A 24,136-nucleotide genomic window follows, 5' to 3' on the forward strand; every position below is an offset into this window, starting at 1 on the left:
ATAATCATTAGAATTATGGTACTATAGTAATAAAGATAATAACATAGAACATGTAAGATCAAAAGAGTTTTCTGATAAGTGTTAAGTTGGAAAAACCCATGATGTAATGTGCTGAGACTGCCCAATTTCTCCATAAAAGAGCGGTCCGACGAATAAAGAACCAGAAGTCTTTGAGAGACAATTGCTTGCATTTGTGTCCTGATTTCTCCGGCCGTAATACCTCACATCCAATTTGGCAGCAGACAACTAAGATGAGAACACACGCAACCCGTGTGCCCTAACAGAGAACAAAGCACCACCACAAAAGGTGAGAACACCTGCTGCACCGCAGAAAGACCTGTGATGACATCACCATCATGTGATCAGGGGGCGGAGGTCAGGAAATGAAATGATCATCCCCCTGCATTGATCACATGACTGTGACGTCACTACAGGTCATTCGCCTCTTATGCCCTGAGCCCCGCCCCCTGATCACATGACGGTGACGTCACCACAGGTCCTTCCGCTCTCAGTGCAGCAGCTCCGTCCTGGTTGTGTGCAGCTCGTGTTCTCTGGTGTCAGCCAGCAGCAGATTTCCCGCCATTCCGGTGAGATTACAGGAGGGTTTGGTGTCTATTCGGTGCCCTGGGTTCGGGCTCTTGTATTTGTGGTTTGAGTCTATTGTGATACAAGTAATTGTTGTTTTTGATTAAAACAATTTATAACACTATCAGCAGCCGATTTACTGAACCAGTCATAGGGGGAGGAGAGGAGTCACGGGGAGGAGAGGGGTCATGGGGAAAAGAGGGGTCACGGGGGAGGAGTCACAGGAGGAGGAGAGGAATCACTGGGGAGGAGTCACAGGAGGAGGAGAAGAGTCATGGAGTAAAGGGTCACAGGAGGAGGAGAGGAGTCACGGGGGAGTAAAGGGTCACAGGAAGAGTAGAGCAGTCACATGGGGAGGAGAGGGTCAAATGGGGAGGAGAGGGTCACATGGGGAGGAGAGGAGTCACAGGAGGAGGAGCGTAGTCACGGGGGAGGAGAGGAGTCACAGGAGGAGGAGCGTAGTCACGGGGGAGGAGAGGGGTCACATGGGGAGGAGAGGAGTCACAGGAGGAGGAGCGTAGTCACGGGGGAGGAGAGGGGTCACGGGGAGTGGAGGAGTCGCAGGGAGGAGAGCGGTCACAGGGGAGGAGATGAGTCACAGGGAGATGAGTCATGGGGGAGGAGAGAGTAGACCTGGGGTTAGAGGGGTCATGGGGGAGGAGATGAGTCACGGGGAAGGAGAGGAGTCATGGGGGGGAGAAGCGGAGTCACGGGGGAGGAGAGGAGTCACAAGGGGAAAGAGGAGTTACGGGGGAGGGGAGGAGTCACGGGGAGAAGGGTCACGGGGGAGGAGTGGACTCACGGGGGAGGAGAGGAGTCACAAGGGAGGTGTCACAGGGGAGAAGAAGGGCAAAAAACTCGGCACTCAGACTTAACTTAATCAGATAAAGTGATTTAATGGTGTCCACGGTAAGTAACAGAAGAAACGTTTCGGTCCTATAGCCGGACCTTCATCAGTCGAAATATTTGATCGTGAACGGAAGCTAGTGGACCCGAAAGATTGTGGGTTTTCATTAAGGTCATGTATATAGGTGGACACAGCCAGTGTCTCAGGGGATGGCCGAATCCGGCGGTGGATACTGCGTCCTCCACTGACCAGGACATGCAGGCTCCATTCCACAGAAGGCAGTACTGCCGGATTTGGCCATCCCCCGTATATATCAAGCTGTGCAGTTCTTGTTTAGAGGTGAATCAATCAAAGGTGCCTGGGCCACTGTGCCTCTACAGCAGGGCTGTCAAACTGCTTTCCTCAAGGGCCTCAGACCATGCGTGTTTTCAAGATTTCCTTAGCTTTGCACAAGGTGCTGGAATCATTCTCTGCAGGTGATTAAATTATCACCTGTGCAATGCAAGGAAATCCTGATAACATGACCTGTTTGCGGCCCTCGAGGAATGCAGTTTGACACCCCTGCTCTACAGGCACCTTTGATTGATTCCCCTCTAAACAAGAACTGCACAGCTTGATATATACTTTCTTCTATTAATTTTAGCATAATTTGCTGCAGGGTTGCTTAAGTCCTTACATTTATATACAGTGATGGCCAAAAGTATTGACACTCCTGCAATTCTGTCAGATAATACTCAGTTTCTTCCTGAAAATGATTGCAATCACAAATTCTTTGGTATTATTATCTTTATTTAATTTGTCTTAAATGAAAAAACACAAAAGAGAATGAAGCAAAAAGCAAAACATTGATCATTTCACACAAAACTCCAAAAATGGGCCAGACAAAAGTATTGGCACCCTCAGCCTAATACTTGGTTGCACAACCTTTAGCCAAAATAACTGCGACCAACCGCTTCCGGTATCCATCAATGAGTTTTTTACAATGCTCTGCTGGAATTTTAGACCATTCTTCTTTGGCAAACTGCTCCAGGTCCCTGATATTTGAAGGCGCCTTCTCCAAACTGCCATTTTTAGATCTCTCCACAGGTGTTCTATGGGATTCAGGTCTGGACTCATTGCTGGTCACCTTAGAAGTCTCCAGTGCTTTCTCTCAAACCATTTTCTAGTGCTTTTTGAAGTGTGTGTTTGGGTCATTGTCCTGCTGGAAGACCCATGACCTCTGAGGGAGACCCAGCTTTCTCACACTGGGCCATACATTATGCTGCTAAATTTGTTGGTAGTCTTCAGACTTCATAATGCCATGCACACGGTCAAGCAGTCCAGTGCCAGAGGCAGCAAAGCAACCCCAAAACATCAGGGAACCTCCGCCATGTTTGACTGTAGGGACCGTGTTCTTTTCTTTGAATGCCTCTTTTTTCTCCTGTAAACTCTATGTTGATGCCTTTGCCCAAAAAGCTCTACTTTTGTCTCATCTGACCAGAGAACATTCTTCCTAAACGTTTTAGGCTTTTTCAGGTAAGTTTTGGCAAACTCCAGCCTGGCTTTTTTATGTCTCGGGGTAAGAAGTGGGGTCTTCCTGGGTTTCCTACCATACAGTCCCTTTTCATTCAGACGCCGACGGATAGTATGGGTTGACACTGTTGTACCCTCGGACTGCAGGGCGGCTTGAACTTGTTTGGATGTTAGTCGAGGTTCTTTATCCAACATCTGCACAATCTTGCGTTGAAATCTCTTGTCAATTTTTCTTTTCCGTCCACATCTAGGGAGGTTAGCCACAGTGCCATGGGCTTTACACTTCTTGGTGACACTGCGCACGGTAGATACAGGAACATTCAGGTCTTTGGAGATGGACTTGTAGCCTTGAGATTGTTCATGCTTCCTCACAATTTGGTTTCTCAAGTCCTCAGACAGTTCTTTGGTCGTCTTTCTTTTCTCCATGCTCAATGTGGTGCACACAAGGACACAGGACAGAGGTTGAGTCAACTTTAATCCATGTCAACTGGCTGCAAGTGTGATTTAGTTATTGCCAACACCTGTTAGGTGCCACAGGTAAGTTACAGGTGCTGTTAATTACACAAATTAGAGAAGCATCACATGATTTTTCAAACAGTGCCAATACTTTTGTCCACCCCCTTTTTTATGTTTGGTGTGGAATTCTATCCAATTTGGCTTTAGGACAATTCTTTTTGTGTTTTTTCATTTATGACAAATTAAATGAAGATAATAATACCAAAGAATGTGTTTGCAATCATTTTCAGGAAGAAACTGAGTATTATCTGACAGAATTGCAGGGGTGTCAATACTTTTGGCCATGACTGTATTGCACAAATGTTAATCGGTACATTTTTGTTTACACTTACTGCATAATGTATAATAAATTGTAAATATGAAAAAGTTTTTTGTTCTAAAGTTGTATTCCAATAAATATATTGTATGTTCTATCTAAATGGCTTGATTATTGTATCATAATAATATTTAAAAGCCTGATGTTACCGTTTTACCACAGTAAATTTGTCACTTAAACATGAGCCATGTATGAGGGAGTCGTGGAGTCGGAGTTGGAGTCAGAGATTTAGCCTACCGACTCCACAGCCCTGGTACCTCGTACAGTGCTGAGGGCGCTGCCATCACCATGTATGGTGGTCAAGAGAAGGACATCCCTCTTGTACTTGACCACCAGCAGGTGGTCGCTACATGGGGCTCTGCTGTCACCCCTTCGGGAGGCCTCTCTGATTTTTGCGGACACCACCGCAGGCTGCGGTACCTCGCGCAGAGAGGGATTTGAAGAATGGGATGCTGGAATAAAAGTTATCAGTGTAGAGGTGATAACCTTTATCCAGCAGTGGGTGCACCTAATCCCACACAATTTTCCCACTCACTCCCAGGACAGGGGGACACTCATTCCCTTCGTATACTCTAAAGCTGTAGGTGTACCCTGAGCTACTCTCACACAGCTTATAGAGTTTGATTCCATACCTGGCCCTCTTGCTGGGCAGGTACTGACGGAATCTGAGCCTTCCCTTAAAATGAACCAAGGACTCATCCACGCAGATGTCCCTTTGGGGCACGTACACTTCAGCAAACTTTTTGTTGAAGTGTTTGGTGACCGGCCGAACTTCGAACAGACGGTCAAAGTTGGGGTCATCTCATGCGTGACGCTGTGCATTATCGTTATAATGCAGGAATTTGTGGATGGCCTCAAAACGCGCCCGGGTCATGACCATTCGGAACATTGGAATGTTGTATAAAATATCAGCACTCCAATATTGCCAAAGTTCTGGCTTCTTCAGGATCCCCATATGAAGGATCAGGCCCCAAAACTGCATCATTTAAACTGCGTCTACAGGAAACCAGTTAAAAAATGATGAACCGGGGATTTGCGCAAAGAATTGCCGAGCGTACAAATTAGTTTGCTACACCATGCGGTTAATAAAGTATATTTCTATGAGGCCGGTGGTGTCAAACTTCATTCTTGATTCTGCCACAAAATCAGGAATCAGTGGCTCGTAATTTTTGGGATGGGGGAGGTCCATATGGGGTCCGAAGAGGGGTGCACTGGTTCATCTTCAGGAGTGGGCGCTGCCTCATCTTCTGTCCTGGGATGTCTTCGTGGCAGTTCCACTGGACTCGAGGAAGAGGATGAAGAATTAGAAAAGTAAAGAAATGTGGGATCCTCTCCCTTGCTATCAGTGTCGGAAGCAAGGAAAGCATATGCCTCCTCCACTGAATAGCGCTGTTGGGATGAACATGACGGGCGGGAGATTTTTTTGTGTGAATATGGTGCTTTGTGTGTACATTATTTATAACTGTATGCGTGTGGGGGATAGTGATTGGTGCAAACTTGTCTTAAAAATAAAATTCTAAAAGAAATAAAGCAAATAGGGGTTCAAGAGAGGCCTGGATGTCTTCCTGGAGCAGAACAATATTGTATCATACAATTATTAGGTTCTGTAGAAGGACGTAGATCTGGGGGTTTATTATGATGGAATATAGGCTGAACTGGATGGACAAATGTCTTTTTTCGGCCTTACTAACTATGTTACTATGTTACTATGTAAATAGGGAGAAAAAATGCCTGTGAAAAGAAACGTCTAAGGCTATGTTCACACATAGCGTCCTGTCCCTGCAGGTTCTCCCGCAGCGGATTTGATAAATCTGCAGGGCAAACCCGCTGCGGTTATCCCTGCAGATTTATCGTGGTTTGTCCTGCGGGTTCCGCTGCAGGATTTTACCCCTACTATTGATGCTGCATATGCAGCAATATGCAGCATCAATAGTAATGTTAAAAATAATAAAATAATGATATACTCACCCTCTGACGTCCCGATCTCCTCGGCGCTGCAGGCGGTGGTCCGGTTCCAAAGATGCTGTTCGAGAAGGACCTTCGTGACGTCACGGTCATGTGACCGCGACGTCACCGCAGGTCCTGGTCGCATAGCAAACCTGAGACCGGACGGCCGCGTGCAGCGCTGAGACTTGAGAGGTGAGTATAACATTATTTTTTATTTTCATTCTTTTTTTTTTTTTTTAACACAAATATGGTTCCCAGGACCTGGAGGAGAGTCTCCTCTCCTCCACCCCGGGTACCACCCGCACATTATCCGCTTACTTCCCGCATGGTGTGCACAGCCTCATGCGGGAAGTAAGCGGATCAATGCATTTCTATGGGTGCAGAATTGCTGCGATTCTGCACAAACAAGTGACATGCTGCGGGTTGTAAACCGCTGCGTTCCCGTGCGGTTTTTCCTGCAGCATGTGCACAGCGGTTTGCGGTTTCCATAGGGTTTACAGGTTACTGTAAACGCTATGGAAACTGCTGTGGACCCGCAGCTGCAAAATCGCCGCGGTTCTGCGGTAAAAACCGCAATGTGTGAACATAGCCTAAAACAGCAGGCACGAGCTCTGATAAGTGAACTGTGTCACTTACCAAAATTCGGCGGCTGCGAGGGGGTGGCGTAAGGGGGTGAATAAAAAAAGCAAAACGGCAGGCAGGAGTTCGGCAAGGCTGCTATATGTGCTCACGGGGTGTGAAAAAAAAAAAAAAGAAAACGGCAGGCACGAGTGATCGGTCCCTTAGTTAGCCTTAGTTACAGGATCCATCGGTCGTGGTCGGTGACGTCTTGTATATGTGATCGGTCCCTTAGTTACAGGATCCATCGGTCGTGGTCGGTGATGTCTTGTAGATGTGATCGGAGCCTTAGTTACAGGATCCATCGGTCGTGATCGGTGACGTCTTGTAGATGTGATCGGAGCCTTAGTTACAGGATCTATCGGTCGTGCTCGGTGACGTCTTGTAGATGTGATCGGAGCCTTAGTTACAGGATCCATCGGTCGTGATCGGTGACGTCTTGTAGATGTGATCGGAGCCTTAGTTACAGGATCCATCGGTCTTGGTCAGTGACGTCTTGTAGATGTGATTGGAGCCTTAGTTACAGGATCCATCGGTCGTGGTCAGTGACGTCTTGTAGATGTGATTGGAGCCTTAGTTACAGGATCCATCGGTCGTGGTTGGTGACGTCTTGTAGATGTGATCGGAGCCTTAGTTACAGGATCCATCGGTCGTGGTCGGTGATGTCTTGTAGATGTGATCGGAGCCTTAGTTACAGGATCTATCGGTCGTGGTCGGTGACGTCTTGTAGATGTGATTGGAGCCTTAGTTACAGGATCCATCGGTCGTGGTCGGTGACGTCTTGTAGATGTGATCGGAGCCTTAGTTACAGGATCCATCGGTCGTGGTCGGTGATGTCTTGTAGATGTGATCGGAGCCTTAGTTACAGGATCCATCGGTTGTGGTCGGTGACGTCTTGTAGATGTGATCGGTGCTTTAGTTACAGGATCCATCGGTCGTGGTCGGTGACGTCTTGTAGATGTGATCGGAGCCTTAGTTACAGGATCCATCGGTCGTGGTCGGTGACGTCTTGTAGATGTGATCGGAGCCTTAGTTACAGGATCCATCGGTTGTGGTCGGTGACGTCTTGTAGATGTGATCGGAGCCTTAGTTACAGGATCCATCGGTCGTGGTCGGTGACGTCTTGTAGATGTGATCGGAGCCTTAGTTACAGGATCCATCGGTCGTGGTCGGTGACGTCTTGTAGATGTGATCGGAGCCTTAGTTACAGGATCCATCGGTTGTGGTCGGTGACGTCTTGTAGATGTGATCGGAGCCTTAGTTACAGGATCCATCGGTTGTGGTCGGTGATGTCTTGTAGATGTGATCGGAGCCTTAGTTACAGTATCCATCGGTCGTGGTCGGTGACGTCTTGTAGATGTGATCGGAGCCTTAGTTACAGGATCCATCGGTCGTGGTCGGTGACGTCTTGTAGATGTGATCGGAGCCTTAGTTACAGGATCCATCGGTCGTGGTCGGTGACGTCTTGTAGATGTGATCGGAGCCTTAGTTACAGGATCCATCGGTCGTGGTCGGTGACGTCTTGTAGATGTGATCGGAGCCTTAGTTACAGGATCCATCGGTCGTGGTCGGTGACGTCTTGTAGATGTGATCGGAGCCTTAGTTACAGGATCCATCGGTCGTGGTCGGTGACGTCTTGTAGATGTGATCGGAGCCTTAGTTACAGGACCCATCGGTCGTTGTTGGAGCCTTAGTTACAGCGTCGCATTCATGTTAGTAGGAACATCAAGCATTGCTACTCAGAGGTGGTACCTGCCTCTATCACTAGACATTTATAATTTAGCCTATGGCCGTGATATAAATCTGCTTTTTGGGAATCCTCATGTAATCTATGTTTTGGCGGCTCGGAGTAACTGTTTCTTTCGATGCTCACTGAGTGGAGTTCTGTATCTCACATGTAGTCTCCTGTGATTTCTTTCTTCTATATCATGAAGGTGGTGGCAGGACGAAATCCTTCCATTTGATCCCGTTTTAATCCTTTCTTCTGAATGAGATCCTGAGGATGGACGAGGACAGGGATGAGACCACCAGAAGATTATTCCACTTCGCCCTGGAGATCCTCTCCCTGCTGAGCGGAGAGGTAACTCCTCTACATTTCTATCAGCTTTATTGTGTTCTGTGACAAGTCCGACATCCAGAATAGAGAGAAGGATTCTTTACTGTAAGAGCAGTGATTGTGTGGAGCTCTCTGCCCGGAGGAGTTGTCATGGGGATTCCCTATAAGAGCTGTAGAGGGGCCGGGATGTCTGTCCAGAGGGGAATAATATTCCCGGTTATGGCCCCAGATTACTGGAGACGGTTATTGATCCCGGGATTTCTACTGATTGTCAGATCTGGAGTCGGGATGGAATCTTCTCCCTAAGTGTCTCTCTCCATACACAGGATTACACAATAGTGAGGAAGACACCGGGGGACGGAGTGACTCCCATCATCCATCTCCAGGAGTCAGGAGGGCGGAGCCCGGGCCCCATCTCAGAGCCTCCCCTGCACTCCCTGCTACATGAGAGGAACAAGAAGATCCTGGAGCTCAGCAACAAGATGATTGAGCTGCTGAGCGGAGAGGTGACTGCTGGGAGATTATACAGGACTGGAGGTTCTGGGTGATGAGCGGAGAGGTGACTGCTGGGACATTATACAGGACTGGAGGATTCTGGGTGATGAGCGGAGAGGTGACTGCTGGGACATTATACAGGACTGGAGGATTCTGGGTGATGAGCGGAGAGGTGACTGCTGGGACATTATACAGCACTGGAGGATTCTGGGTGATGGGCGGAGAGGTGACTGCTGGGACATTATACAGCACTGGAGGATTCTGGGTGATGACGGTGTGGCTGTTGTCAGGTTCCTATAAGGTGTCAGGACGTCGCTGTCTATCTCTCCATGGAGGAGTGGGAGTATCTAGAAGGTCATAAGGATCAGTACAAGGATGACATCATGGAGGAGCATCGGCCTCTTGCATCACAAGGTGAGCGGGGATAATGTTTACGGATATGTGCTAAAGATCTGGTCAAGTGTGGAAAAAATGTTTCAGAGCAAGAAGCTTCCTGTAATTGATGGGTTAATAATTTATCTTTTTGCATTTAACAAAATATAAAGTAACTTAAGAGAAGAGTAATGTAAATCCCATTAGTATTTGTCTGGTGACCGCCCGTTGTCTCCTTCATTAGTATCTGATGACTTACTTGTTGCTTCCAGCTTTAGTATTTGGCGACCGCTTGCTTGTCGCATCCGTCATTAGTATCTGGTGACTTCCCGTTGTCTCCGTCATTAGTATCTGGTGACCGCCCGTTGTCTCTGTCATTAGTATCTGGTGACCGCCCGTTGTCTCTGTCATTAGTATCTGGTGACCGCCCATTGTCTTCGTCATTAGTATCTGGTGACCGCCCGTTGTCTCTGTCATTAGTATCTGGTGACCGCCCATTGTCTTCGTCATTAGTATCTGGTGACCGCCCGTTGTCTTCGTCATTAGTATCTGGTGACTTCCCGTTGTCTCTGTCATTAGTATCTGGTGATTACCCGTTGTCTCTGTCATTAGTATCTGGTGATTACCCGTTGTCTCTGTCATTAGTATCTGGTGACCGCCCGTTGTCTCTGTCATTAGTATCTGGTGATTACCCGTTGTCTCTGTCATTAGTATCTGGTGATTACCCGTTGTCTCTGTCATTAGTATCTGGTGATTACCCGTTGTCTCTGTCATTAGTATCTGGTGATTACCCGTTGTCTCCGTCATTAGTATCTGGTGACCGCCCGTTGTCTCTGTCATTAGTATCTGGTGACCGCCCGTTGTCTCTGTCATTAGTATCTGGTGACCGCCCATTGTCTCCGTCATTAGTATCTGGTGACCGCCCGTTGTCTCTGTCATTAGTATCTGGTGACCGCCCGTTGTCTCTGTCATTAGTATCTGGTGATTACCCGTTGTCTCTGTCATTAGTATCTGGTGATTACCCGTTGTCTCTGTCATTAGTATCTGGTGATTACCCGTTGTCTCTGTCATTAGTATCTGGTGATTACCCGTTGTCTCTGTCATTAGTATCTGGTGACCGCCCGTTGTCTCTGTCATTAGTATCTGGTGACTTCCCGTTGTCTCCGTCATTAGTATCTGGTGATTACCCGTTGTCTCTGTCATTAGTATCTGGTGATTGCCCGTTGTCTCTGTCATTAGTATCTGGTGATTACCCGTTGTCTCCGTTATTAGTATCTGGTGATTGCCCGTTGTCTCCGTCATTAGTATCTGGTGATTGCCCGTTGTCTCCGTCATTAGTATCTGGTGACCGCCCGTTGTCTCTGTCATTAGTATCTGGTGACCGCCCGTTGTCTCCGTCATTAGTATCTGGTGACCGCCCGTTGTCTCTGTCATTAGTATCTGGTGACCGCCCGTTGTCTCCGTCATTAGTATCTGGTGACCGCCCGTTGTCTCCATCATAGTATCTGGTGACCGCCCGTTGTCTCTGTCATTAGTATCTGGCGACCGCTCGTTGTCTCCATCATCAGTATCTAGTGACCGCCCGTTGTCTCCGTCATTAGTATCTGGTGACCGTGCGTAGCGTCCATCATTAGTATCTAGTGACCGCCCGTCGCTTCTGTCATTAGTATCTGGCGACCACTTGTCGCGTCCATCATTAGTATCTGGTGACCGCTCGTTGCATCCGTCATTATTATCTTGTGACTGCCCGTTGTCTCCGTCATTAGTATCTGATGACCGCTTTTTGCGTCTGTCATTAGCATCTGGTGACCACCTATCTTCTCCATCATCACCATCTGATTACCGCCAGATTACGCAGGTTATGGAGGATCTCGGCAGGAGGTTGTACCAAACATCTTGGAGAACTTTCCCCACATTTTCTGTGTATGAGGCTTATTTGGATCCTTCTGTCTCTTCATGTGATCCGAGACAGACAGGATTATGTGAGATCAGGACTCCGGGGCCTGATCATCACTCCCAGGACTCCTTGCTTTCAATGACATTGGCTGGATGTTGGGAGCTGTTGTCCGTCTGCAGAATAAATGTGGAGACAGACGCCTCCCGATGGTATTACATGATCATTAAGTGTCGTAAGGTTTTGCGCAATTCGATATCCACAGAAGATCTGTGGTTCTCACTTTGCCAAACCGGACTTCCCGCTTTTCACTGATGAGGGGCGCACACCCTGATGTGCGTGTCTTCAAATGCAGCGTCTGGTTTGGCTTCTGTTGCCAAGTCTTTGTGGTTTGTTAAAGGTTCGATATTGACTTTTAGGATTGCTGTTTCTAATGGGTGACGCTAGAGGACGAGTCCTCTCATATCTCAAGGCTGTCTCCATATCAAAGATGTTTGGATCAACCTCTCTGCCGCTACTGTATATGTATGCCCATTATTGTGGCCGCAGGCTGGCACTTTTTGTGGGGTTAAAGTCTTTAGTTATCCGAGTTGCTGCTGTGTCTTTAGCCTCCCATGTACATTGTTCTAATATGGGCTCATCCCTCCGATATCTACAGGTTTGGCCGACAGTTTAATGTGTATGGGAGTGCTGGCCAACTGATGGTCAGGACGGATAGTGATCGCGCATGTCAGACTTATGATATTCCATCACATTGTTTTCTCGGAGATAAGCCGGCAGCTTATTATTATTAGCTAATTCTGATAGTGAACCTAGGAGAGCTTCTGTGAATGGGAGAGGCGGCTGAGATGATGGCCAAAGTATTGTTCTGCCGACAGCCATCTCATGTGTATGGCCAACCTTACTACCATCACTATGCGGCAAGAAATTAGGGGGCATTTTTCTCCTTTTACCCTTTTGCGCTAATTTCTCTGAGGCGCCAAAAGGGTTAACAAACTCTGGATGCGTTTTTTTTTTTTTAATACCTTGAAAGGTGCCGTTTTTATTTATTGTTTTGGGGTATTCTGACCTTTTTATGCCCCTTTAAAATAAGTTCAATTATAAAGTGATCCCTAGAAAACAAGAAGGTCCCTAAGGGACATTGCAGCTGAACTTTAAGCCTTCTGACTTCCTAATAAAAGATGAGGGGAAAAGGCAATTGATGTAGACACATGTGATGATCCCCTCTAACTCGTCTGTGTTTTCATTATCTGGTTTAAGGGTAAAAATCTTTAAAGTTTTAAAATTGTTAAAATAACATTGCGGCTGTATTGGGAGTCAAATAAAAGGAGATTTTGGGAAAAAGTAAACCAGGTTCTGGATGACGTCATTAATGGTGTCGAGTGAAATGTACGTAATTACAATAGGAAAAAAACTAAATGAGGAAATCCAGCGCAGTAATAAGTAAATCAGTAATAGCACATGTATTAACGGGATTAACTCTAATTGGATCAAAATGTGTAAAATGTATCCCACCGCAACAAGGTGCGCCAATTGGCATGGTCCTATCTCTAGTATTGACCCACTTTTTGTGTCAGCAGGACCAAAACAGGACTGTGTAACCTCCTGTCTGTGGAAGGCTTTATAGAATAAGTGGACTGCTCAAAAATGGGGAGAAAACTAAAGCAAAAGCAAAGGAATGTGCTGGAAATGTGCAGTATTAGGCACAGACCGATACATAGCAGGGATTAGGTCACCCTGTGGTTGTGTCTCCACAGATGGATCCAGGAGGATAAATCCACCAGAGAGATGTCCCCGTCCTCTGTATCCCCAGGACTGTCCGGAGGAGAATCACAACATCCCGGGGGACCATCAGGTAGATGACACTGAAGCCCCCACAACATCTGACCATGAAGTGATGGGACCTGAGCTCATCTTACATTTTACTTTTAGGGTGAAGATCTGATTGATATTAAGGTTGAGGTTATACATGGAGCACAAGAGGCGATCGCAATATGGGCCGGTCAGCAGGGTGAGGAGGGGAGACTGTCATGTCTGTGCTGTGGTCACCGACTACTGCTCCCATCATCTCATCATAACATCACACAATCTATTCCATCACTGTGTGTCTCCACAGATGGATCCAGGAGGAGAAATCCACCAGAGAGATGTCCCTGTCCTCTGTATCCCCAGGACTGTCCGGAGGAGAATCCCAACATCCCGGAGGATCATCAGGTAGACGGTGCTGAGCCCTGTACCGGATCTGTATATGGGGGGACATTTCCGGTCCTGTTGTCTTCTTATGTTGCTGTTACATTTTTCCACCTGTCTTCTGTATTGTACTGAATCTTATATTTGATGTATAAAGAATGAAGATCTGGCTAATTGTAAGGTGGAGATGGAAACAGAAGAAAAACAAAGGAAAAGGGGCCATGAAGCTTTTACAAGTGACGTTAGGGAGGAGATTCCAGTGGATCCTCCCCCAGGTATGTCATGGATTTAGAAAGTGAATTCAGAGATCTCTTTAAGATGTGATTCTGTCGATTCTTAGACAGGGCTCCTATCACGTGCAGCCTATGGATTCTCCTGAATTGTAATCTTCTCTGGTGAGCAGCCCCAAAATCCACAGCCGCGGTCCGTCTGTAACAAACCGCCGTCGGCCAAAGCTTGTTGTGCCAGAAGCTGTCGCTGTCATCATTGCTGGCGGCAGAGGTTAGGCTTAGGCGACTTTTACACATCAGGTTTTCAGTGTCAGGCTAAATTCGGCGAATGTTGGAAAAACTGGATCCGGCGCAGATTGTGAAAAACTGATGTGACGGATCCGGCTAGCCTATCTAGATTATTGGATAAAAAAAATTTGGAGCATGCTCAGTTTAAAAAACCGGATCAGGCCGCCGGATCCACCTTTTTCCGGATCCGGCACCTTCCGGCTCCCATAGGCTTCCATTCTAGCAAACAGCCGGAAGCGCCGAATCGCTTCAGGCTTTTTCGCCGGAGACAAAAAACATTGCAGTGGACGTTTTTTGAAGAAACCGGAAGCGGCAGATTTGCCGGATCCGGCAAAAACCGGACGAAACGCAATGTCATCCGGTGTAATCCGGCACTAATACAAGTCTATGGGAAAAAAAACCTGATCCGGCGGCAACATTCACCTGATCCTTTTTTTTTTTAATTTAGCCTGACGGCGAAAACCTGATGTGTGAAAGTAGTCTTAGAAGGGTGCAGCATATTGTGCTGGGCCTCAAGCACATGGTGGCGGTCTCCAGCTGTAAACGTGGCATGCCAGTGAGCGTGCACCGCTCACATCTGATACTATGGCCACAGCGTCAGAAATGGGGTTAGCGTGCCAAAGTGGCTACCAAGAAGCACCTGCGCTGTGGCTTCAATCCATGTCAGTTGGGAGTCATGGAAAGGTCGCCATTAATTCCTATGGGAAACTTTTTGCTTAAAATGCGATTTTTTTTTTAAAAAAAAACTACAAATCGACTCCAAAAATACATAGCACACCTGTCCCCCACTGAGGGCTTTGAAACACCGCCTGAACGGGGTCTCTGCATGACTGCAAAAATCAGTGACACAGTGGACACACAGACTACAATTTCTTACATACAGACTCTGCCTAGGACAGTCTGACTGTTCTTCACAAGTGTCCGGACCCCGTTCATTTCATCATTGTGGGTCCCAGCGTCCCCTTGAAGTCCTTTAGCCTGCACCCAATATTATATGATGGGGACATCACTACATCTCTCCCATTGGCTGCATATACAGCCGATCCCAGGTTGTGCCATCGCTATACACAACATTCAGATTCTAACTTTACTTTCTTACAGTCGACACCTGATACACTGCTGTAAATCTGGCAGCGCTGTGCAGGCACCATGTATTTCCTTCAGGAAATGCCCCTCTAGTTGCCCAAATCTCTTTATATAGAAAACATAATAAGACACAAGAATCCTTCCCGCGGCTGTTAGGCCTCATCCTAGACTCATTCCCTTTAATGCAGGACAGTTGCCGTCAGTCACAGTCACACATCCAGTGGTGATTATTTGACCACAGCTTTCGTGCCTTTGGACTCATAATAATATCATGTATGGCAGTAACCACATTTCCCTGAAAATAAGCCCTAGCGTGATCCTACAGGATTTTTAGAGTATGTTTGAAAGATAAGCCAAAGTCCAAAAATAAGCTCCAGTTACAGTCATTGCCGACATTGGGGGAAGAGAGGACCTGGGCAATTGTGCAGTGATCACACCTTCTTAGAAGGCCCTATTGTTTCTATTCCGAGGTTAACACTGCTTAATGACCTTTGGTTACATCATGGTCATGTGATCATGATGTCACCAAAAGCTTCTTTAAGGGTACCGTCACACAGTGGCATTTTGATCGCTACGACGGCACGATTCGTGACGTTCCAGCGATATAGTTACGATCTCGCTGTGTCTGACACGCTCCTGCGATCAGGGACCCCGCTGAGAATCGTACGTCGTAGCAGATCGTTTGAAACTTTCTTTCGTCGTCTAGTGTCCCGCTGTGGCGGCATGATCGCATGGTGTAACAAAGGTGTGCACGATATTGTATACGATGTGCGCATAGTAACCAACAGCTTCTACATCGCACATACGTCATGAAATTATCGCTCCAGCGTCGTACATTGCAAAGTGTGACCGCAGTCTACGACGCTGGAGCGATATTGTTACGATGCTGGAGCGTCACGGATCGTGTCGTCGTAGCGACCAAAGTGCCACTGTGTGACGGCACCCTAACTGCTGGAGGGTAAAGGAACTGAAGAGCCGACAGGCTGGTATGTATGTGCAGTGTGTGTGTATACATGTGTATGTGCAGTGTGTGTGTATACATGTGTATGTGCAGTGTGTGTATACATGTGTATGTGCAGTGTGTATACATGTGTATGTGCAGTGTGTGTATACATGTGTATGTGCAGTGTGTGTGTATACATGTGTATGTGCAGTGTGTACATGTGCAGTGTGTGTATACATGTGTATGAGCAGTGTGTGTATACATGTGTATGTGCAGTGTGTGTATACATGTGTATGTGTAGTGTGTGTGTGTATACATGTGTATGTGCAGTGTGTGTGTGTATACATGTGTATGTGCAGTGTGTGTGTGTGTATACATGTGTATGTGCAGTGTGTGTGTATACATGTGTATGTGCAGTGTGTGTGTATACATGTGTATGTGCAGTGTGTGTGTGTGTATACATGTGTATGTGCAGTGTGTGTGTGTATACATGTGTATGTGCAGTGTGTGTGTGTATACATGTGTATGTGCAGTGTGTGTGTGTATACATGTGTATGTGCAGTGTGTGTGTGTATACATGTGTATGTGCAGTGTGTGTATACATGTGTATGTGCAGTGTGTGTATACATGTGTATGTGCAGTGTGTGTATACATGTGTATGTGCAGTGTGTGTGTACATGTGTATGTGCAGTGTGTACATGTGCAGTGTGTGTATACATGTGTATGAGCAGTGTGTGTATACATGTGTATGTGCAGTGTGTGTATACATGTGTATGTGTAGTGTGTGTGTGTATACATGTGTATGTGTAGTGTGTGTGTGTATACATGTGTATGTGCAGTGTGTGTGTGTGTGTATACATGTGTATGTGCAGTGTGTGTGTATACATGTGTATGTGCAGTGTGTGTATACATGTGTATGTGCAGTGTGTGTGTGTGTGTGTATACATGTGTATGTGCAGTGTGTGTGTGTATACATGTGTATGTGCAGTGTGTGTGTGTATACATGTGTATGTGCAGTGTGTGTGTGTGTGTATACATGTGTAAGTGCAGTGTGTGTGTGTATACATGTGTATGTGCAGTGTGTGTGTGTATACATGTGTATGTGCAGTGTGTGTATACATGTGTATGTGCAGTGTGTGTATACATGTGTATGTGCAGTGTGTGTGTGTGTGTATACATGTGTATGTGCAGTGTGTGTGTGTGTATACATGTTTATGTGCAGTGTGTGTGTGTGTGTGTATACATGTGTATGTGCAGTGTGTGTGTATACATGTGTATGTGCAGTGTGTGTGTGTGTATACATGTGTATGTGCAGTGTGTGTGTGTGTATACATGTGTATGTGCAGTGTGTGTGTGTATACATGTGTATGTGCAGTGTGTGTGTGTGTATACATGTGTATGTGCAGTGTGTGTGTGTGTATACATGTGTATGTGCAGTGTGTGTGTGTGTATACATGTGTATGTGCAGTGTGTGTGTGTGTATACATGTGTATGTGCAGTGTGTGTGTGTATACATGTGTATGTGCAGTGTGTGTGTGTGTATACATGTGTATGTGCAGTGTGTGTGTATACATGTTTATGTGCAGTGTGTGTGTGTGTGTATACATGTGTATGTGCAGTGTGTGTGTATACATGTGTATGTGCAGTGTGTGTATACATGTGTATGTGCAGTGTGTGTGTGTATACGTGTGTATGTGCAGTGTGTGTGTGTATACGTGTGTATGTGCAGTGTGTATACATGTGTATGTGCAGTGTGTGTGTGTATACATGTGTATGTGCAGTGTGTGTGTGTATACATGTGTATGTGCAGTGTGTGTATACATGTGTATGTGCAGTGTGTGTGTGTATACATGTGTATGTGCAGTGTGTGTATACATGTGTATGTGCAGTGTGTGTGTATACATGTGTATGTGCAGTGTGTGTGTGTGTATACATGTGTATGTGCAGTGTGTGTATACATGTGTATGTGCAGTGTGTGTGTGTATACATGTGTATGTGCAGTGTGTGTGTGTATACATGTGTATGTGCAGTGTGTGTATACATGTGTATGTGCAGTGTGTGTATACGTGTGTATGTGCAGTGTGTGTGTGTATACATGTGTATGTGCAGTGTGTGTATACATGTGTATGTGCAGTGTGTGTATGCATGTGTATGTGCAGTGTGTGTGTGCACTGTGTGTATACATGTGTATGTGCAGTGTGTGTATACATGTGTATGTGCAGTGTGTGTGTGCACTGTGTGTATACATGTGTATGTGCAGTGTGTGTATATACATGTGTATGTACTCGCGTCACTTGTAAGATTCCTGATTTATTAGGCGGTGTGCGCCTTTTAATGAATTATGTGCCTCTTACTCCAGTGGCCGCGTACGTTAAGACTGAATGAATTAGGGACATTTTTCTTGTTCGCACGTTGCCCGGTGTAAACAGGAGATGTGCTGCCGATGACCTGATATGTAGAGAGAATGATTTATTAATGATAGCAGTTCTACATCAGCCGGTGTAAAGAGGCCGGTACACAAGCGCCAGACGACTTTACAGAGAACCTATCATCCGGATCAGGCATTATAAACTAAAGGTCTGGGCATGAAAGCTCTGTGCTGCTGTTCTAATTGGTCGCCGGTGTCGGTGCATTTACGCATTAACCTCCCTGCATGCTTAAGGAAAATGGTGGCGGCGCATGCGCAGATTGAAGAACTGAGATTTCAATCTGCACATGCTCCAACACTGGCGCCATTTTTATGAAGCCCGCAATCAGATCGATCTGCGCAAGCGGCGCCCACAGCTAGGTCAGCGCCATCACAGGATTTTTATCAGTATGAAGTTACTTAGAGCAGAGGCAGCTGAGGGGCCGAGACAGAGATAAAGACCCTAACCACAGGCCCGCCCCGATGCCGGAGCTGCTTATTGCACCAAATCTTCTAATGGGGATTAAAGAATAACCAGGCTGCAGATCTCAGCAGTGAAGGTACCTAATAAATCAGAGGCACAGCGCCTTCATACCCATACCTCTGGTTTATAAAGCCTGATCCTGATGACAGGTTCTCTTTAATATAGTGGATCGTCCTCATGTAAAGGTCTGAAATTGGCTACTGTAAATGCACCCTAAATGTTTGTGTGCTATTATGCAATATGTCATCAAATGGGGCCCCCTTTAACTTTTGCCCAGGGACCCACTTTGCCTAAAACTGTCTCTGGTTACAGCAGGACAGATAAAGTAGACCTTTCATTAAGCTGACACCCCAAAAGGAAGCAGACATCCCGAAAAGAATCACACTCAAAAGACCCCACAAAGTTAAGGGTTGGCTAATGCCGGGATCTCGCACACAGATCCCGTAGTCCTGCTGGCATCACTTCAGTCCCGAGCCCAAGCAATGTGGCTACTGCCGGCCACCCTGGGGGAGCAATTGCTACACTTGGCTGCATTGGAACACAGCTGGAACGGCGCACTTTTGACAGAAGTGACGCAAGTCTGGGTGTGAGTCCATGCACCATGGGCACTTGTTAACTCTAATTGTTTTGGTTCTAAGGGGGTCCGTTGAGTGATTCTTTTGGGGGTGCCCACTTTCTGAGTCCCTAGACATTTACTGTAATACAGTACCATATGTACCAGTAAGCAGAGAAAAAAGAAACATACTGTACTTTTTGACCCCTAGACAACATGAGTTCAAAAAGAAAGAGCTATTCCGTCGAGTACAAGAAAAGAATCGTGGAGGATTCCCAAGGCAAAAATATTACTGCTTTTTGCAAAGAGAAGATGTTGAATATCCGAATGGTCCGAAGATGGCGGGCAGAGTACGATAACCTCAGTCAACAGGTGTTCAAGGGAAATGCTAAGAGGCGCAAGTGTGGAGCTGGGCGGCATCCATTTTTTCCTGAGCTGGAAGACATGATCTGTGAATGGATTGCTGACAGGAGAGCCAAGGCTTTAGTTGTGCACAGGGCTGATATTCAAGAATTTGCTTTAACTATGGCGCCACAATTAGAAATATCACCAGAAGATTTCAAAGCGTCCCATCGCTGGTTGGACGGCTTCCTTCAGCGATGTGAACTGTCTCTAAGACAATCCACAGCTCTATGTAAGCTGGAAGATGCTGAAGTTATTAAACGTGCTCTTGCATTCAAGTCCTTTGTTGATGGCATTGACTTTTCTAAATACCAACTTTCCAACATGATTGTTATGGATGAAACTGCAGTATTTATGGGCCAAGGATCACAAACGACGATTGATCAGCGGGTGCCTCCTCTGTCTACGTGTTCCACTGGTCATGAAAGTGCACGTGTTACCTGTATTTTGGCAATTCGTCTGGATGGAACTAAAGTGCCACCTCTAATCATTACTAAGGGCAAGAAGGAGAAGATAAAATGTATTTCAGGTATTTATATTCTTGAAACCGTAAAAGCCTGGTGCACACAAGCAGTTATACGGAAATGGGTCGATTTAATGCTGCCGCTTGTTTTGCGAGGTGGTCAAAGAGGCCTGCTAGTCTGGGATTCAGCCAGTACACACCGTGCTAAAGACATGAAGAACTTCCTTCATGAAAGAAAAATAGATCAAATAATGATTCCCGCAGGAATGACTGCCTATCTCCAGACTCTTGATATTGCAATAAATAAGCCATTCAAGGACCATTTACGCACGGAAATGAATGACTACATTAAAAATAGAATGCAGAGAAAGCATGGAAACTTTGTGAAGCCAAGACTGCAAGAAGTTGTGACTTGGGTGAAGAATTCATGGGAGAAAATCACTGACAGTTGCGTTGCCAATGCGCTACAAGCAGGATACATGGACAAGAGGCGCTCATTTAAGGAAAGTGCTATTGCTGTACATGAGAAATTGGGGCCAATGATTCTAAAGGCAACAGAGTCACAAGAAATTCACGACTGGATTCAGGGGTTAGAGAGTTATGATGATGTTCCTGAAGATGATGACATGACTGTGCTGGAATAAATGTTGATTTTTGGTCATGAATACTGGTTAATGTATCCACTAAATAGTTCTTTCTGAAACTTGTCTCCTGGTCGGTCTGTTTTATCATGGTTTCTTTCACATACAACATTTTTAAAGGAAAAATAACACTGCAGTTTTTAATACAAAGTCTGTAATAGATTCAACCTGAGCGGAAAGCCCTTCTTTTATATTTTACTTTCTTTTTTCAATCTGCTTCAGATTTTCGATCAGAAAACTGAATCAAGAAAAAGCTTTCTATGAAACTGCTCTTGCATTTTGTGACTTTTAGCAGGTTTACTCCAGTACCGGCTAGGTCCACCAACGTTTCGAAAACTTGGCAAAGCAGGCCAGGACTGCTTTTAAAACATCACAAGTTATATTTTTTTTGCGATGTTTCAACAATTTTACTCCAGTATTCTGCTGAAAATTGCTTGATGAACCCAGGCCAATGGCTTAAACTTTTCCTTCCAGCAGGATCCATTTTTAGTTTTGGCTAACAATCCCAGCTCAGACTGCATTATAAACTGTGTGTTTTGCTAGGAATAATTTTAATGTAATATCTGCTTTGATTTGAAAAATAACTAACAAACTCCATTTTAATCTTAACAGAAAATCACATTGGGAATCCAGAGGGAAATGTTATTTTCTTACTCAATTATAAAGTAGAAGATGAAAGCATCATGCCACACTCTTCAGTAGAAAATCTCATTACTCTTAACTTAAATTCAGGATTTAACAGTACAGATCAAACTTTTATGCCTCCTAATTATGAAGACCATTCTGATAAATCTTGCAATGTTACCACAAGTACAAGTCAGAAAATGATTCAACCGTTTCGACATACGTTTGGAAAACACTTTACAAGAAGATCAAGTCTTTATGCACACAGAAAAATTCACACTGGAGCAAAACCATTTTCATGTTCAGAATGTGAGAAGACCTTTACAGATAAATCGACTCTTGTAAGACATGAAAAAAGTCATACGGGGGAGAAACCATTTTCGTGTTTAGTTTGCGGGAAGTGCTATATAAGCAAATCAAGCCTTGTTCGACATGAAATAATTCACACAGTAGAAAAGCCATTCTCATGTTCTCTGTGTGGGAAGCGTTTTACTCGTAAATTCTGTCTGGTTAGACATGTGCGAGGTCACACAGGAGAGAAGCCATACACCTGTTCAGAATGTGGGAAATGTTTCACGCAGAAATCAGGTCAAGTTAAACATCAGAGAATTCATACAGGAGAGAAACCGTATTCATGTTCAGAATGTGGGAAATGCTTTATATTTAAATCAGACCTGCTTAAACATGAAAGAATTCATACAGGAGAGAAACCTCATTCATGTTCAGAATGTGAAAAGTGCTTCATACGTAAAGCAGATCTTGTTAAACATCAGAGAATTCACATAGGAGGAAAACCTTATTTATGTAAAGAATGTAGGAAAAGTTTTACTCATTTATCAGATTTTGCAAAACATCAGAAAATTCATGCAGGGGAGACGCCATTTTCATGTTCAGAATGTAGGAAAAGTTTCATTACTAAAGCCAATCTTAGGGATCATCATCGAATTCACACAGGAGAGAAGCCATTTTCATGTTCACAATGTGGAAGATGTTTTATGGCTCAATCAAAATTTATTGCACACCAGAGAATTCACCCAGGTGAGAAGCCGTATTCATGTTTAGAATGTGGGAAATGTTTTACTCAAAAATCAGATCTTGTTACACATCAGAGAATTCACACAGGAGAGAAGCCATATTCATGTTCAGAGTGTGAGAAATGTTTTACTCAGAAATCAAATCTTGTTAAACATCAGAGAACTCACACAGGAGAGAAGCCATATTCATGTTCAGAATGTGAAAAATGTTTTACACACCAATCAGATTTTGTTAAACATAAGAGAATTCACACAGACCAGAAGCCCTATTCATGTTTAGAATGTGGAAAATGTTTTACTCATAAATCAAATCTTGTTAAACATCAGAGAATTCACACAGGAGAGAAGACGTATTCATGTTCAGAATGTAAAAAATGTTTTACACAGAAATCACATCTTGTTAAACATCAGAGAATTCACACAGTAGAAAAGCCATATTAATCTTCAGACTCTGGGAAATCAGTACTTACTAAAACCTAACTTTGGGACGATTAGAAGAATCACACAGGAGAGGAACTGTTTTGATATCTTATTTTTTTAAATATTTTATAAGTAAATCTAAATGTGAAACACATCAGAGAATTCACATAGAAACCATATTTTTGTTTGGAAATGTGAGAAATGTTACATAAAGCAAAATGGCATAGGTTATTAACTCCTTTGTCAGCCAATAAGTGTTTATTTTACATGTACAGTATAAGTAGCCTGGATCTGCAAAACATGCTAGTTATATTTATCATTGGTCATCCATGATCGAGATCCAGAGCGAAAAGCATTGCGGACATATGGAAGAACAGAAGAAAGATATTTAATTTCAATGTAATTAATCTGGTTTGTCACCTTTGAACCTTGTTTTTCATTACTGTATTTGTAACATCATCCCACTGCCTCAGAATCAGGGGGCTATATTGCAAAAAATATGAGAACTTTGTATTAAATTTTATCTTCATTCAAATAGCGCAAAAATGTTTGAAACCTAACAAAACTGACTGCTGGAGTGGCGCTTCTAATCTAAGGTCCCTGCTCTCACATTTACCCGATGTCATCATTACCGTCTATCGACGTTGCTGCTGTCAGTCTCTGCCAGGTTGTGACTTGCAGTATTGTTCCATGGAGCGAACCGGAGGTCACTCTTTAATGCAAGTGTATGAGAGCCTCCTTCTGGCTCTCAGAGATGTGGAATGAGAGTGTCACAGGGCAGAAATAGGAAAACAGGAGATGAGGAATCTGGGCCCCGGAACTGCCCCTCAGGCTAGGAGAAGCCCTGTCTTTCCTTAACGTGGGGGTACCCTTGAAGGTAGGGAGGCCCAAGTCACCGACCTGTCCCTGTCTCCTGTTAAACCCTGAACTAAACCCCCAACCCCCACCCCAGGAGGTGAACAGTGTAAACAGCACCACAAAGCAAATAAACAGGAAAAAACAATATGAGAGTGAGGGGAACACGATACCAAAAGGTGAATGCACAAACTAAAAAGTAACAAAACTCAGAACTTAGCTTGTGCACGCCGCTGCAGACTCCACAACACAGATAGTACAGCAACTGAGCTCCAAACACCAGACTTGGCTGATACCAGGGAGCTGCTACTGCGAGGTTGGTCTCCTGAAAGGAACTGTATAACCAACAGTCAGCTGA

At 45.1% G+C, this 24,136-nt stretch overlaps 2 protein-coding genes across 2 annotated transcripts in view; both read left to right on the forward strand.

Annotated features, from left to right (window-relative positions):
• The first annotated feature begins 485 nt into the window (after positions 1 to 485).
• Positions 486 to 23,471, forward strand: LOC138657423 (zinc finger protein 271-like). The gene is made up of 9 exons (XM_069745205.1): positions 486 to 587; positions 8,276 to 8,421; positions 8,724 to 8,903; positions 9,183 to 9,306; positions 12,916 to 13,013; positions 13,091 to 13,169; positions 13,275 to 13,372; positions 13,506 to 13,623; positions 21,458 to 23,471. Exons 2-9 carry the CDS (start codon positions 8,344 to 8,346, stop codon positions 22,942 to 22,944), a joined length of 2,262 nt encoding a protein of 753 aa, XP_069601306.1. The 5' UTR covers positions 486 to 587; positions 8,276 to 8,343; the 3' UTR covers positions 22,945 to 23,471.
• Positions 514 to 24,136, forward strand: part of LOC138657405 (zinc finger protein 585A-like) — a 129,193-nt gene continuing 105,570 nt past the window's right edge. The window contains exon 1 of the mRNA XM_069745170.1: positions 514 to 587. The gene's annotated coding sequence lies outside the window, so the exon portion shown is untranslated. The remainder of the gene's footprint in view (positions 588 to 24,136) is intronic.

This window comes from Ranitomeya imitator, chromosome 1 (assembly GCF_032444005.1).
Source record: "Ranitomeya imitator isolate aRanImi1 chromosome 1, aRanImi1.pri, whole genome shotgun sequence".
NCBI classification, from domain to species: domain Eukaryota; kingdom Metazoa; phylum Chordata; class Amphibia; order Anura; family Dendrobatidae; genus Ranitomeya; species Ranitomeya imitator.

Bases quoted from the DNA above. Each gene is read 5' to 3' on its own strand.
- LOC138657423 (XM_069745205.1), top strand. From the start codon at position 8,344: ATGGACGAGGACAGGGATGAGACCACCAGAAGATTATTCCACTTCGCC. The intron at 13,014-13,090 runs GTAGATGACACT...TTTTACTTTTAG, and splicing joins ACATCCCGGGGGACCATCAG to GGTGAAGATCTGATTGATAT. The intron at 13,373-13,505 runs GTAGACGGTGCT...TGATGTATAAAG, and splicing joins ACATCCCGGAGGATCATCAG to AATGAAGATCTGGCTAATTG.